This window comes from Pyrgilauda ruficollis, unplaced genomic scaffold (genome assembly GCF_017590135.1).
Source record: "Pyrgilauda ruficollis isolate IOZ18807 unplaced genomic scaffold, ASM1759013v1 scaffold801, whole genome shotgun sequence".
Lineage (NCBI taxonomy): Eukaryota > Metazoa > Chordata > Aves > Passeriformes > Passeridae > Pyrgilauda > Pyrgilauda ruficollis.
The window spans coordinates 1-15,884 of record NW_024529945.1 but is presented as its reverse complement, the minus strand read 5'-3'; the positions used below and the strand labels follow the sequence as shown (position 1 = coordinate 15,884).

At 56.8% G+C, this 15,884-nt stretch overlaps 3 protein-coding genes across 4 annotated transcripts; 1 reads left to right on the top strand and 2 right to left on the bottom strand.

Moving 5' to 3' along the window:
• Nucleotides 1-1,539: 1,539 nt before the first annotated feature.
• On the top strand, nt 1,540-4,906 carry DAZAP2 (DAZ associated protein 2). The gene is made up of 3 exons (XM_041487556.1): nt 1,540-1,843; nt 2,059-2,295; nt 3,513-4,906. Exons 1-3 carry the CDS (start codon nt 1,580-1,582, stop codon nt 3,636-3,638), a joined length of 627 nt encoding a protein of 208 aa, XP_041343490.1. The 5' UTR covers nt 1,540-1,579; the 3' UTR covers nt 3,639-4,906.
• Nucleotides 4,907-5,056: 150 nt separating this feature from the next.
• Nucleotides 5,057-6,557, bottom strand: LOC121364351 (small cell adhesion glycoprotein). 2 transcript variants are annotated; one of them, XM_041487558.1, is made up of 4 exons: nt 6,399-6,557; nt 5,959-6,031; nt 5,791-5,865; nt 5,057-5,722 (listed from the first exon to the last, which is right to left on the bottom strand). In XM_041487558.1, the coding sequence occupies exons 2-4, from the start codon at nt 5,987-5,989 to the stop codon at nt 5,559-5,561; spliced, it is 270 nt and encodes an 89-aa protein (XP_041343492.1). In that variant the 5' UTR covers nt 5,990-6,031; nt 6,399-6,557; the 3' UTR covers nt 5,057-5,558. The 2 variants fall into 2 exon arrangements, with proteins under 2 accessions (XP_041343492.1, XP_041343491.1); XM_041487557.1 differs by having other exon boundaries at nt 5,959-6,141; nt 6,399-6,549.
• Nucleotides 6,558-6,764: 207 nt separating this feature from the next.
• Nucleotides 6,765-15,246, bottom strand: BIN2 (bridging integrator 2). Its single transcript, XM_041487555.1, has 11 exons — nt 15,123-15,246; nt 13,606-13,686; nt 13,429-13,483; nt 12,421-12,515; nt 12,233-12,328; nt 12,048-12,155; nt 11,876-11,961; nt 11,222-11,297; nt 10,862-10,944; nt 9,945-10,653; nt 6,765-9,644 (listed from the first exon to the last, which is right to left on the bottom strand). The coding sequence occupies exons 1-11, from the start codon at nt 15,198-15,200 to the stop codon at nt 9,549-9,551; spliced, it is 1,563 nt and encodes a 520-aa protein (XP_041343489.1). The 5' UTR covers nt 15,201-15,246; the 3' UTR covers nt 6,765-9,548.
• Between the last annotated feature and the right edge of the window lie 638 nt (nt 15,247-15,884).

Below are 15,884 nucleotides of genomic sequence, written 5' to 3'. Positions count from 1 at the left end.
AGGCAGCTCCGCGCTCCCGGCCCGCCCGGCTCCCCGGGAAGGTAAATCTGTTTTTTTTTCCCATTTCTGGCGGTTCGGAGGTGAGGAACATTTCCCCTCATGAATTATTCATGAGCACATCCCCTGCCGGCAGGCTCATTTGCATATTCATGCCGCAGCTACTGCATTATTCATGAGCGCGATGGAAATGGGGAGGAAAAGGAGAAATTGGAGTCCTGAAAGTGGGGGCGAGATGAGGGGAGAGGGAAAACACCCAAAAATGGGATTTGGGGCGTTAAAAACGGGAATTTGGGGCTTTAAAAACGGGAATTTGGGGCGTTAAAAACGGGAATTTGGGGCTTTAAAAACGGGAATTTGGGGCGTTAAAAACGGGAATTTTGGACTGTCAAAAATGGGATTTTGGACTTTAAAAAAGGGAATTTTGGGCCTTAAAAAAGGGAATTTTGGACTGTCAAGAATGGGATTTTGGACTTTAAAAAATGGGAATTTTGGACTGTCAAAAATGGGATTTTGGACTTTAAAAAATGGGAATTTTGGACTGTCAAAAATGGGATTTTGGACCTTAAAAACGGGAATTTGGGGCTTTAAAAAACAGGAATTTTGGGCTTTAAAAAACGGGAATTTTGGATTGTCAAAAATGGGAATTTTGGACCTTAAAACCGGGAATTTTGAACCTCAAAAAATGGGAATTTTGGGCCTTAAAAAATGGGAATTTTGGACTTTAAAAAAGGGAATTTTGGACTGTCAAAAATGGGATTTGGGGCTTTAAAAACGGGAATTTTGGACTTTAAAAAATGGGAATTTTGGACTGTCAAAAATGGGATTTGGGGCTTTAAAAACGGGAATTTTGGACTTTAAAAAATGGGAATTTTGGACTTTCAAAAATGGGAATTTTGGGCTTTAAAAACGGGAATTTTGGACTGCCAAAAACGGGAATTTTGGGCCTTAAAAAATGGGAATTTTGGACTTTAAAATTTTGGACTGTCAAGAATGGGATTTTGGACTTTCAAAAATGGGAATTTTAGAGTTTCAAAAATGGGAATTTTGGACTTTCAAAAATGGGAATTTTGGGCTTTAAAAACGGGAATTTTGGACTGTCAAAACCGGGAATTTGACAACCTCAGGGGGCTCTGTAACGATACAGAGATATAGGGATTATTTCTATAATTTATATTCCATCATTTCTATTATTTATAATAGAAATTGTATTATTAAAATATAATTTATAATAAATATAATTGGAAATACATAAAATAAAGAGAATATATATAATCAATGTTAATGTATACATATTTATAATGTACAAAATAGGAAAATTTAAAATACAATTATTTAAAATATATATTAAATATATAAAAATATATCTTTTAAAAGATATAAAATTATTTATAAATATAAATATATAAAATTGATATAAATATACGGATATAAATAGCATCACACAAATTATAATTTATATTATTGTAATTGATATTATATATTATTACATTATTATTATAATTATATATATTATTATTATATATAAATATAATNCCGTGGGGGGAGTGGGGGGCGCTGGGGGCACACCGAGGCCGGGCTGATGCCATGGCGGAGCTGCCTGGGGGGGCAGGCAGGGATGGGGAGTGCTGGGGTGATGCCCGGGGGGGCACAGGGCACGGGGCGATGCCTTTTCCTCCAGCCCCAAAGCCCAGCCCTGGCTCCCGGCTCTCCTGACCCGTTTCTGTCCCCAGGGCCGTTCCCAGGCCAGCCCTTGTTCCCGGGCCCGGCCCCCCCCGGGTACCCCCAGGCTCTGCCCCTGCCGCAGCCGCCCCCCTACCTTGACCCTGCCGCTGCATACCCCGAGGTAGGTGGGGCACGGGGGCACACCTGTCCCTGGCACCTTTACCCTGGCACCTTTACCCGGGGACCCCTCCTGCCCACGGCCCAGGGGACCCAAAGACCCCAGTAAAGCCCAGGGGTGTATTCAGGTGACCCCCAGCCCCCTCAGGCAGGTGACAGTCCCTGGCTGCTGGCTGGGGGTGACACCTGTCTGACCTCGCTGCCTTGCTCTTTTTGCAGCTCTACCGTCTGAGCTTCGTGCCCCTGGGCGCTGCTGGCATCCCCCCCGTGTCCCCAGCGTACCCAGGGGCGTCCCTGTACCTGCCCCTGGCCCCGCCACTGCCCCTGGGGGCTCTGGGCTCCCCCGTGGCCTATTTGCCCCTGGGCCAGGTGTTCCCACCAGGATCCACCGTGCTGCTCGAGGGGGGCTTTGACACCGCTGCCAGGCTGGGGACAGGGGGCACTGCCAGCATCCCGGTGAGTGCAGCTGCATCTCTGCCATGGGGACAGCTGGGAGCGTTTGGGACAGGTGGGAGCGTTTGGGACAGGTGGCACTGGCACCGTCCTGGTGATACCAGGTGGATCTGTGGGGTTTGGGACAGGTGGCACTGGCACCGTCCTGGGGAGTGCGGCTGCATCTCTGGGGCTTGGGGATTTGGGTAGGAAGATTTGGGACAGGTGGCACTGCCAGCATCCAGGTGACTGCAGGTGGATCTGTGGGGTTTGGGACAGGTGGGAAGGTTTGGGACAGGTGGCACTGGCAGCATCCCGGGGAGTGCAGCTGCATCCCCAGGCCTGGGGGATTTGGGTGGGGAGGGACCAGAAGATCACCTGGCCCTGGCCCAGGTGAGTCCCAGCCCCATCCCAGCTGGTTTGGGCACTTCCAGCTGGGATTTGGGATCACAGGTGACCCTGGGCTGGGTGTGTGTGGCACTGCCCAAATCTGGTCTGGGGGAGCAGTGCAAGGGGGGCCTTGGCCACCAGACCTCACCTGTGCCCACACCTGGGCCTGGCACTGCCTGTGAGCTGGGGGAGGCTCCTGCTCCCCTGGCCCCCTTGGCTCCCCTCTCCTGGAGCCTGAGAGGTTCCTGCTCCCCTGGAATTGCCTCCTGTAGCTTGGGGACAGGTGACAGGTGTCTCCCAGGTGGCAGCACAGGTGACAGTGTGCCCCGCAGGTGGCAGTTCATGTGACAATGTGTCCCGCAGGTGGCAGCACAGCTGACAGGTGTCCCCCCCCACCCCGGCCCAGGTGCCACAGGCCTCAGAGGTGGCTCAGGGCTGAGGGCCCAGCGTGTCCCACCCCCAGCCACTGTCCCTCAGCAGGGCTTGGGGACATTGCTCTGTCCCCACAGCCCGTCCTGGGCACGACAGCAACCTCGGCTGTCCCCTGTTGTGACAGTGACCTGTCCCCTGTCGTGACAGAGTCCTATCCCCTGTGGTGACAGTGCCCTATCCCCTGTGGTGGCACTCTGGTGACAGTGCCCTGTCCCTGTGGTGGCAGTGCCTGTCCCTGTGGTGACAGTGTCTATCCCTGTGGTGGCAGTGACCTCTGCTGTCCCCTGTGGTGACAGTGCCTGTCCCTGTGGTGGCAGTGCCCTATCCCCTGTGGTGGCACTCTGGTGACAGTGCCCTGTCCCTGTGGTGGCAGTGCCTGTCCCTCTGGTGACAGTGCCCTGTCCCGTTTTGCCTTGCAGCCGCCGCCCGCCGGGTGCCCCCCGGGAGCCCCCCCGGTGCCCGTCCCGCCCGGAGCCGCCGTCCTGCTGCCCCCACGCAAGGGGGGCTTCCTGGGGGGGGCCGGGGGGGCCTTCAGCCTCTGGTGAGGGGGGGCCGGGTTTGGGGGTCCCCACCCGTCAGCACCTCCCCCCAGGGACCTGAACGGGGCCTGGGGAGGGACCCCCCCCGGGGGGACACGAGTGGGTGACAGGGGAGGGGTCCCGGGGGGCTCATTCACAAACAGGGGTGAGCTCAGCCCCGCCCCTTCCTCATTTACACGCCGCTGTAATTAATTAATGGCCTAATTACGCCCTGGGGAGGGGTTTCCCCTTCCACCGCCCTCATCACTCTGCTGGAGCCATCCGGGTTTCTCTTCTTTCTGGGAAAGGTGGATTTTGGGTAGGAAACAGAAAAAAATCTCGTCTCCAGAGGCAAAATCTCCTCCTCAGAGGCAAAATCTCCCTCCCAGAAGCAAAAATCTCCTTCCCAGTGGCAAAATTCCCTTCCCAGTGGCAAAATTCCCTTCCCAGAGGCAAAAATCTTCTTCCCAGAGGCAAAAATCTCCTCCCCAGCAGGGGCAGGGACACCTGAGCCCTTCCTGGCCTCACTCGAGGTGCCCCCTCACCCTCTCCCACCTTTCTCCCCCAGGAACCTCTGTCCTGGGATTTTTTTTAACCCACTCCCAGTAATCTCGGATCGTTTGCACCTCAGCTCTAATCAAAGCCATGAGCGGTGCCAGGGCCGTGCTGCAGCTCCCGGGGGATCCTCCCATTCCAGCTAGAGCCAGGTTTAATTGATGCTTCATTAGCAAACGCTTGGTTTTAACTCAGACCTGGTGTTTTCGCACCCAAATTCCTTAAATCCGAGAGGCTGTTTCCATCTGTCCCCGGGGTGGGGATGTCAGGGAGCACCCAAATCCCTTGGGTTTCCTCTTTGGGATGGGAATGGTTTGGGGGTTATCGATGGGTTGATCAATGAGGTGTTGATTGGTGGGTTTATGGAGGAGTTTTATCAATGGGAAGTTTGTCGGTGGGTTTTTATGAATGGGAAGTTTGTGAATGGGTTTATCGATGTGTTTATCAGTGACTCACACCTGCATTGATAACCAAACCTCCACAAGATTGGGAGGAGCACTTCAGGGATCCTCAGTCGGGTGTTTTCCTTCCTTTTGGTTGTTACTTGATGAAGAAAGAGCTCAGATTCGACTCTATTTTATCTTAATATTTCACTTTAATCTGAATCTGTGTTCTGTGTGAGTGTGACCATCCCTGACTGCTCCCGAGCTCAGCTCTCGGACTCTCTGTGCTGCACTGAACTTGTGGAGTTTTTATACTAAAAACCAAAAATAAAATAAAGATTATTTTGAAAATTTAAATGAAGTAACAGATTTCTGTTGGGCCTCTGAGAACCCCTTTGGCTGCTGCCAGCTGGGGTTTCCTCACTTCTTTCCTTTTTCCTGCTGCAGTGGGAACTTCCTCTTACTATTTTTTGGGGGGGGTATTTGGGGTTTTTCCTACCCTCGGGCACCCATGTAATCCTTCCATGGTTGGCTTCATAAATTAAGGAAAAAAACCAAACAAACCAAACAAAACCAGCTGTAGATCCTCAGCTTTAGGCAGAACCCCAGCTCCAGGGAATTTAGGGAAATCACAGGCTCCAGGGGATTCAGGCAGATCCCAGCTCCAGGAGATTTAGGCAGAACCTCGACCCCAGGGAATTTAGGCAGGTTTTCAATTGAGGTGGATCCCCCAATCCAAGCAATTTAGGCAGAACCCCAAAGCCAGAAAATGCAGGTAGAGCCCCAGCTCCAGGGAATTTAGGCAGATTCCCCTTCAGGAAGATCCCCCACCTCCAAGAAATTCCAGCAGATCCTCAGCTCCGGGATATTTCCGCGGATCCCCAACTCCAGGAAATTTGGGCAGATCCCTGATGCCAGGGAATTCAGGTAGCATCCTAACCCCTGAAAATTCACGTCGACCCCCCAGCTCCAGGGAACTTCGGGACCTGTGTGGATGCCAGGCGCGTCCTTAGATAAAATATTCCTCCTTCTCCTTGGCCGGAGGCTCCTCCCGCGGGGCCGTGTCCGGCTCGGGCTGCTCGTAGGTGCGGTAGGAGCCCTGGTTGCGGTACAGGTAAATCCCGATCACCGCCAGCACGGTCAGCAGCGTCAGGAACACCAGGGTGATCACCACTGCGGGCAAGCACAGGCTCAGCCCGAGCGCCGGCAGCGCCCCGGGGCCGAGCGGAGCGCGGCCTCACCTGCGATCACGGCCGTGTCGGCGTCCTCATGGCCGGGGGGCGTGGGAGCCTTCCTCAGGTACGGGGTGGTCAGGTCTTCCTCGGGACAGCGAGAGAGGGAGGTGAGGGAGGGCTTGGGACGGGTGGGGAAGGTGGGAAGAGGCCAGAGAAGCGGCTCCAGGCGCTCACCTGAGCCCAGGTGGGGCTGATCTCTCTCCATCGCATCGGCTCCTGCCGGGGGAAGGTTTGGGGTCCTTCAGAGCTGCCAAAAACAGCGGTAAAAGCGGTGAATTCCCACTCAATGCCCCATCAGCTGTGCTCAGGTGGGGCTGAGATCCCTCCTTCCAGGTGAGGCTCCGGGTTCCTTCGGAGCTGCCAAAAATAGGGATAAAAGTGGTGATTTCCCCCAAACCGCCCCCAAAGGCTCCGCGCCAGGGGGGTGGTGCAGCACCAGTAACGCACTGGTGTTACTGGGCCGGGGTCGGAGCCGGGGCAGGGAAGAACCAGCCCCTGACTCGATTCACTCCCAGATTTTGAGAGCTTCAAAGTGCCCGAAAGTCCTTGAAAACGCCCCAAAGGCGGGGCCGGAGCTCGGTGTCGCAGCCGGGACGTGGAGCTGTCCGACCCACCTTGGCTGTGCCCGATGGGGACCCCCGGGCCCCCCAGAGTGTCCCGGCAGTGGCTCCGGGCGCGGGGCCGGGTGGCTCCGGGGCGCGGGGGTTCCGTGACTCAGCGCGCTCCGAGCGAATCAAATCCCATTTGTTTGGGGTTTTAAAAAAAGAGGAAATCGAGCGGCGGGAGCGGGGCAGGGGCGGGGCCACGGCCGGGCCGGGAGCGGGAATTGGGGCTGGGGGAGCGCCGGGAATTGGGGCTGGGGGCGCCGGGAATCCGGGAGTTGGGGCAGAGTGAAACGGGAATTGGGATGGGGGAGGTCCGGGAATTGGGGCTGGGGGAGCTGGGAGAGCTGGGGAGCCCCGAGAAATGAGGCTGGGGGAGGAGCCGGGAGTTGGGGCTGGGGGCTCCGGGAATTGGGGCAGTGACAGGAGTAGCAGGGACCCCGAGCAGCCACCCGCTCATTAAACTCAGTTTTACTTAAGATCAGCTCTGCTTTGAGCCCGATTGTACTCTAAACCCAGCTTTGCTTTAAACCTGGTTCTGCTTTAAAACTAGTCCTGCATTAAACCTTGCTTTATTTTAAGCTGGTTTCACTTGAAATTTTTTTCACTTTAAACCTTGTTTTGTTTTAAATCCAGCTTTGCTTGAAACCAAGCTCTGCTTTAATCCCAACTTTGTTTTAAACCCGATTTGCCTTAAACCCAGCTTTGCATTAAACCCGATTTTATTTCCAGCACAATTTTGCTTTAAGCCTGATTTTACTTTAGTCCAGTTCTATGTTAAACCCAACTTTTCTTTAAACTTAGTTTTGCTTTAAACTCATTTTGCTTTAAACCAAATTTCACTTTAAGTCCAGCTTTTCATTAAACCCAGCTTTGAATTAAACCTGATTTTGCCTTAAAACCAGCTTTCCTTTAAACTGAGCTTGCTTTAGACACGATTTTGCTTTAAACACAGATTTGCATTACATCCAGAGTTGCTTTAATCCCAGCTTTGTTTTAAACTCGGTGTTGCTTTAAACCCAACTTTGAATTAAACCAAGTTTTGCTTTAAACGGTTCTGTTTTCAATCCGGTTTTGCTTTCACCCAGCCCTTCATTAAACCCGGCTTTGCTGTGACCTCCCCCGGCAGCGCTCTCCGGGCTCTGGGCCTTTCCCAAAGCCAAGCACGGCCTTCCCATGGAGCAGCTGCTGCTCCCGGGTGGCTTCAGAGCCAAAACTGGGATTAAATTCCCCAAAAGAGTCTGGGGTTTAGGGGAAGAAGAGGAAAAGGCGCCGCTGGGTGGAACGGGGCTGGTCCGAGCCTTGGGAGGCGTTTCTTGGGAAGAGTCTGGCACTGCCAGGGAGGAACTCAAACCAGTTCTGGGCAGAGCACCCAAAAATCACAATCCTGGGACCCACAGCGCCTGAGAACTGGAATGCTGGGGCTCGCCAAAGGTTTAACCCGAGTTTATCTGAGGGAAGGGTTTGATTTCCATCAAACCTTGCGTGGTGGTGGGAGTGCAGCTCCTCCTGCTCTCTCCGGGGCAGGGATGCTCCCCCTGGATCCCCTCCCGGCTCCCGCCTTGGGATCGTGGGAAGGAATCACCCGAGCCCTGCGGGAAGGCTCCGGTGCTTCCCACCGCGGAAACCCTCGGGATCTGTGGCAGTGCCAGGCCGGGATCCAGCCCGGAAGACGGGGGCTGGCAGCGGCGGTGAATCATTCCCAGCCCGCTGCATCCCGATGCATTTCCACGGGTTTTCAAAGCAGGGTTGTGAAAAACCCTCATCTTCCTCATTCCTGCGCTCCGGCCGAGCGGCTCCAGAGCCGCTCCCGAGGGAAGCCCTGCCCCGCTCGGCTGCTCTGATCCAAAAACCCCTTCCAGGAGCACCGGGGATGCAGCCCCCCATCCCATCCCCATTCCCGTGCCCGTTCCCGGTGCCTGGAGGAGGGGAGGAGCAAACCAACCCTACAGCGATTTTTTAGGGGGGCTTGGCAGCGCCTTCACAGCCCCTCCATTCCCTTTCCCGGTGAATGGAGGATGGGATCACCAAACCACCCCCCCAGGCTTCTTTCGGGGGTGCTCGGCAGCCCCTTTACAGCCCCCCACCCCCATTCCCGGTGTTTGGAGGACGGGAGGAGCAAACCGTCCCTACAGATTTTTTAGGGGTGCTTGGCGGTGCCTTCACAGCCCCTCCCTTCCCATTCCCGGCGGATGGAGGATGGGATCACCAAACCACCCCCCCAGGCTTCTTTCGGGGGTGCTCAGCAGCCCCTTTAGAGCCCCCCCTTCCCCTCCCCAGCGGGTGGAGGGCGGGATTTGCTGCTCGCCCTCGTTTCTTCTCCGTCACCTTGGGATGATCCCCTGGGACCAGCACTTTGCTCCCCCTGTTTCCCCCTCAGCTTTCCTGCCGGATTTCCTGATTTCAGCCTCTCCCTGTGGCAGGATCCGGCCTTTCCCTCCGCTCCCACCCCAAATCCAGCTGGAAAATGCCCCGACATTCCGGCTTCACCCCAGACCGGCTGCACAGCCGTCCCTCGCTGCAGGGCTGCGGTGCCGCCGTGTCCAGACCCCTGTGCCTGGGATTTTGCGCAGCCACCCCCTGAAGCCCCCCAGGGACCGGGAATTTCGGGGGGGCACCCCGGGATCCAGGCCCCACTCCTGCAGCTCTTACCTGCCGGCACCATGTGCGGCTCCAGGTGAAGGCGTTGCCCAGGTGAAGGCGTTGCCCTTTTCCTACCTCACCTTTCCAGTTCGGCCGGAATGAGGATCAACCCCCCCCCGATCCCCTCGCTGGCTGCGGGCCAAACCCATCATCCCGGAGATTGGGAATGGGGCTTCGTGCGGGAATGGGGGAATTCTGGATCACGGGAGGGGAAAATTGGGGTGTTTGGGGTTTTTTTTGGCATGACAGCGCATTTTCCGGAACTGGTGGAACAGGCTCGACGCCTTTTTCCCGAGTCACAGGTGTTGGAGCCGGGCAGAGAGTGACAACCCCCAACCTCCCACCCCCTACACTCAGGCACCCCAAATCCGCCGGTGGGGTCCCCCCGGACCCCTCCACAATCCCAGATGGAAATTTGGGATTTTTCCACCTTTTCCATCTTTATTTCCTACGGGATGGGGGCTGGGAAATACTTTCTGGGGAATGAATTTAGAGAAGACGCCTCATTTCCCTGTGGGATCACAGGGTGCTGAGGGACTCGGGGGGATCCTGGGGGGGGTCTGCAGCGCCTGAGGGGTCCCGGCTCGTGTCCTGCTCCGGTGTCCCGGAACAGCCCTGGGAGAGACGCGGGGGTGACACTGGCAACTCGTGATTCCGTTGAATCCCCCCCAAAAGGGACCGAGCCCCCCGCCCGTTGCACCCGCCTGGGTTGGGGGTCCAGGGGGGCACCCGCCGTTCCCGGGGCCCGGCGCCGCGGGGAGGGGCAGGTCCGGTGTCCCAAGGGCTGGCTTTGTCCCCCGGGCCGGCCCCGTGTCCCCACATCCCGCTCGGATGTCCCCAGCCGGGAATTCCCCTGTGTGCGTTCCTCGCTCCCACCCCGGCGTCCCCCAAAATTTCCCCCTGAGTTTTGCGCACCTGTGGCTCGACATCCGCCGCCTCCGCGCTGTCCTCGGTGTCACCGCGCTGTCCCCGCTCACCGCCGAGCTGGCACGGCTCCCGGGGACACGCCGGTGCCGCCGCGGGACCGAGGACACGGCAGGGGACAGCTGAGGGGGGGGACGGCGGCACCGCGGGCCGTGCCCGACCCTCGGCGCTGGTGGCCGCGCTGTCCCCTGCCGCGTCCGCTGCTCTCCCCGCCGCTGGTGACAAGGTGCCAGCGGCCTGGGCAATGGCTTCGGATAAAATCAGTGACGCCAGGGAGGTGGCGATGGCCTCGGGCCCCCCCAGCGCCCCGCTGTCACCCCCCGGCTCCGCGGCTGTCGCCGATGGCCCCTGGCCAGGGGACAGAGAGTCGGGCTTGGAGAGGGGCTCCGGGGTCCCCTCGCTGCACACCGACCCTGTCACCGACGTCGCCCGCTCCGGGGGCTCGCTGTCGCCGCCGGGTTCCGCGTTCTCCTCGCTGGACACCGACGCCGAGTCCAGGGAGCCCCCGCTGGCGGGCGAGGCCGGGGGGGGCCCGGGGGAAACAGCCCCCAGCTCCGCGCTGGTGGCGGTGTCGGTGGCGGCGCTGTCCCCGCCGGGGGACAACGGTGTCACCTCCACGTCCACCACGGGAGCCTTGTCCGGGCAGGGGAACATGGCCGGGGGGCTCACGGGCGCGGAGATGACCAGAGAGCGGCGGTTACTGGGGGGGGACAGAGGGGTTCAGCTTGGGGTGTCCCCAAGCATCCTTGGGGTGTCACCGTCCCAGCTTGCAGGGGACGCTTCCCCATCCAGCAGGACCCCGATAATTCCCCAGGCCCACCAAGAGGCACCTTCAGCCCATCTGCGGCAGACACCCGCCCCAGGAGGCCTGGGGGGCGAATTGTCCCCTCAATGTCCCCGGCTGTTACCTGGGGACACCTTTGATGATGAACACCTTGCTCGAGTGCTGCTTCTCCAGTTTGCTCATCACCTCGTACAGGTCCCGGTTGAGCTGGGGAGGGGGGACACAGAAACCCTTCAGGGGGACCCCCAAGTGCCCCCCATCACCCGGGGGCTCAGCAGGGCCCCCAACCCCTGGGGACACCCCGAACACCCTCGGGCTGCTCTGAATGAATGAATGAAATGAAGGGCAAGTATTCTGGAGGGACGGGGAAAGCACCGGTGTAGCCACCTGGGGACACCTGAGGACGCCTGGGGACACCTGGGGACACCTGGGAACACCTCGTGCTACCGGGGTCGGGGGAGGTGTTTTGGGATGCCTTCCCCACCTTGCTCATCTCCTTGTAGAAGACGTCGCGGAGGTTGGAGATGTTCTGGAAAACGGTGACGTAACAGGCGATGCGGCTGCGGGGACAGGGAGGGGTCTGGGCGTGCCCCACGATGTCCCACCGAGGGGACAGGGAGGGAGCTGGGCGTGCTCAGCCACCTCCCATCCGTCCCCCAGGCTGAGTCCCCAACTCCGTGGGCCCCGCACGGAACGGGAATGTCCCCTCAGGGCCACCCCATGGATGCCGTGGAGCTGCCACCTCCCACTGTCACAGGCCCCAGTGGCTGATGGCCCCAGGACCCCCGATGTGTCCCCAGGGTGGACTTTGAGCAGAGACCCACGCACTTCTTCCTGCATGGGGGGACCTCACCCACCCGATGGCACCCTTGCCCAGCCCGTGTCCCCCAGCCCCACGATGCCCCCCAGCCTTACAATGTCCCCCCACCTCTGCCGTGTCCCCCAGACTCACGATGTCCCCCATCCCCCTGGTCCGTGGTGTCCCCTTGTGGTGTCCCCCAGCCCCATGACATCCCCAGCCTGACAACCCTCACGGTGCCCTCCAGCCCCGTGATGTCCCCAAATCCCCCAGTGTCCCCCAGCCCCCCGCGTGTCCCCGAGCCCCCGCGGTGTCCCCAGGCCTGTGACAGGGCCGTACCTGCCGTACAGGACGGGCAGCTCCTCCCGCAGGTCCCTGTTCAGGTCCTCAAACACAGCCTGGGCTTTATTGAACTCCTCCTCGGCCTGCGGGGAGGGACGGGGGGCTCGTGCCTTTGTCCCCACGGCCGGGGGACTGTCCCCCCACGGGGACAGCGCCGGGGAGTCCCAACCTTGGCGATTTTGGCCTCGTCCTTTTTCTTGGCGCTCTGCAGAGCCTCCAGGTGGTGCCGGGCACTGTCGTAGTCCACGAGCTTTCGGCCCCGCTTGGCGATGCGCTCCTGGGAGGGGACAGGTGAGCCAGGACCCCCCCGTGCTCCCCCTGTCCCCAACCCCGCTGGACAGAGCAGGGGGGCACCTTAAAGTCCCCGAACTGGACCAGGTAATTCTCCATGAGCAGCAGGGCTTGGTCGACCAGCTTCGCCTCGTAGTCATCCCACAGGAGGTCATTGCTCTGGGGGGACAGGGACGGGGACAGCAGTGACACCCGGGACCCTCCAACGCCCCCAGGCTTCGAGGGGACCCTTGGGGACACCCGGGGCTCACGTCGGCGATGGCCCGGAGCTCCTCGTGCCCGTCCCACTCGGGGCTGTAAATCTCCTGCAGCGTCTCGGCCACTCTGCGGGAGCTCTCGTGCATCACTGGGGGCACAGACACCTCATCATCATCATTATCATTATCATTATTACCATCATCATCATTATCACCATCATTATCGTTATCATTATCATTATCGTTATCGTTATCGTTATCATTATCGTTATCGTTATCATTATTATCCTCATTGTTATCATTATTGTCATTATTTTCTTCATTATCATTATTATCATTATTATCATTATTATTATCATTATCACTGTCATCATCATCATCATCATCATCATCATTTATTCCTGATCGTTATTTATTTATTCACTGCTGTCCATTTTTGTTTATTAGCCCAGGTGTGTTATTTTAAATTATTTATTGTCTCTATTATCCCATACATAACATATATATCCGATAGATAACATATGTATTATCTGGTTTTCTATTTAATATCTTATATATAATATATATTCCATATATGTTTATTATCTATTATCACACATACAGTATTTATATTATTATTTTATCTTTAATATATTTTAATATCTATTATTTTAATCTCTCCATTATCTCTCTATCATTTTTATCTCTTCATTATCCCATATGCATTTAATAAATAATGAGATATAAAAGTATGTATTGCATATGTCATATATGTAAGATATAACATATATCTCATGTATAATATATTATCTATATAATATATTATGTATAGTATATTTATTAGCTATTTTCTCTTTATTATCCATTCGTAGATACAATCTATTTATCAACATTTATCAATATTTAAATCAATATTTATTTTTATTTATTCTTTCTTTTGACTTAACACTGATTTTTAATTAATAATCTATTTATTGCAGCATGATTTCTTTCCTCTGCTACTCTTTATTTATTATCCTGGCTCCGCCCCGAGTCCCTGCCCGTTCCCAGTTTTCCCTGGGACATTCGGGGTCGGCTCCGCACCTCTCACGGCTCCCACGAACCCCTTGAGCTCCTTGTAGAGTTTGTGACCCTCGTTCTGCAAAACACGGCGGCGAGGGGGGGGTCAGGGCTGTCCGCGGGGCTGGGGGGGGACAGAGACCCCCGGGATGGGTCGGGGTGTCCCCAATGTCCCCAATGTCCCCGGTGTCCCCCTGTCACCTGCTGCAGCTGGAAGTTGTAGGCGCTCTGCTCGAACTGCTCGTCTTTGGTTTCCACCGTTTTGCCCAATTTTTGCAAAACCTGTGAGGGACAGAGAGGGGAAGAGGCCCCCACCACACTCCGAGGTCACCGGGCTGTGCCCCCCGGGCCCCCCAAAACCCCCCCGAGGGGCTGCCGAGGATCAGGCGGGGCAGGATTTATGTGGAAATGCAAAATTTCACTGCGTCCCTCAGTGCTTTTATTTCTTTCAGGAAAAACGGTGAATTTTTGGGTGCCAATCTACCTCCCATCCTAACCTACCTCCCACCCTAACCTACCTCCCACCCTAAACCCTGTGGGTGCAGTGCTGTGCACCCCAAAACACCCCGAACCCCTGGCTGTGGGGCACAGGGGGTGCCGTGAGGAGGATGAGGAGGGTCTGAGGCTGAAGGAGAACTGAGAGGCTGCGCTGGGTGGGGGAGATTTGGGGTGTCCAGGCTGAACCTCCTGGAAAGAGGGCAGCTTTGGGGTGTCCAGCAAGACACTGAGCTCCCCTGGGGAGAGGCTGGGGCCAGGCATGAAGGAGTTTTGGGGTGCCCAGGAAGAGGGTGACCCTCTGGAAAATTAGATGGGGGGAAATTCAAGGTGTCCAGGAAGAGGTGGAACCCCCCAGGAAGAGCCTGGGCCAGGCAGGAGGGACTTTTAGGGTGTCTACAAACAGCTTGACCCCCACAGGAAGGGACCAGGGCAGGGAGCGGGCAGCTTTGGGGTCCAGGAAGAGGCTGGGGCTGGGCCAGAGGGAGATTTGGGATGTCCAGGAAGAGGCTGGGGCTGGGCCAGAGGGAGATTTGGGATGTCCAGGAAGAGGTTGGGCCCCCTGGGAAGAGGCCAGGACCGGCTGGGAGGGAGATTTGCAGCGTGCAGGAAGCAGCCAGAGCCTGGCCCGGGATGATTGAGCCGTGGGAAAGCCAAATTTAGCACCGAGCCCTGGCCAGGAAACCCGGGAGGGTGAGGGTTTGAAAGGGGTCTTTGTGTCACCCCCAAAAGGGGAGTCACAGCTACTTTTAGGGGGAGAGGAAAGGAAAGAGGCCCCCCCCAAGTGCCCCAAAGCAGCAGAGAATTGCCCCGCTCGTGCCGCTTCCGCAGCCCTTCCCCCTCGCTTCCTGCGCGCCCGTGCTGATCTCACCAACACTCCTGGGACCACCGGCCACGCTGGGTCCTGCTGGGCCCCCTCAGTGCCAGCCAGCCCAGGGACCCTGTGCCACCTCCCCACAGCCCCCCATAACCTCCGCAAGGCGTTTTGGGTGGAGAACCCCCCCACCATTAGAGAAGCCAAAGTATCTTGGGGATCTTTGGGAGATGCCATCCTCCAAAGCCTTGAAGCAACGATGACAGTGACCCAGAAACCCCAAATTCCCACCCTGTGAGCACCCAAAGGCGCTGAGCTGTGCCTTTGGGCCACCCCGGGAGCACTGCGGTGGGAAAGGAGGACACATCCAGTCGAAGCTGGGACGTGGGGGTGGGTGGCACCTCCGTACCTTCTCCTGGGCGCGGCTGAAGTGCTTCTGGACCTGCCTGGCGAAGAGCCCGGCGCTGCCGCTCCTGCCCTCGGCCATGGCCCTGGCACGGCCCCGCCCGCGGCCCCGCTGCTGCCGTTGGAGAGTTTTGACGGAGGAAGTTGGAGGCGAGGCCAGGCAGCATCCGCTGCGCACCCCGGAACCCCCAAAACCCCAAAAAGGCTCTTCAGGAACCCGGCCAGGCCACAGGGCTGAGGGGCCATGAGGATCCAGCGCTGGGAGGGACCCACAGGGATCATCGAGGCAGATCCTGACCCTGTGCAGGACAACCCCAAAAGGCCACTGCTGACAAAACCCCAATGCTCAAGGCTGTTGTCAAAAAGGTCCCTGACCAAGGACAACCCCAAAAGGCCACTGCTGACAATACCCCAATGTTCAAGGTGTTGTGAACAATGTCCCTGAGCTCTCGGATCATGGAATGACCAGAGGTGGAAGGGACCTGCAAGGATGATAGAGTCACCTGTTGGTTCTGCAAAGGACAACAACAAAGATCCCCAAAATCCAGGAGTGTTGTTCAAGTGCTCCCTGATGTCCAGACTCGTGGAATCAGGGAAATCCTGAGCTGGAGGTGACGCACTGAAAACAAAGAACTGTGGAACATCTGGAGTTGGATAGGACACCATGTGAGAGTGCAATGCTTGCCCCTGCATGGGAACAATCCCAAAAACCCCAGTTATCCACAAATGCAACCGTTTCAGCCCAAAAATGAGTTTATAGCCCTTT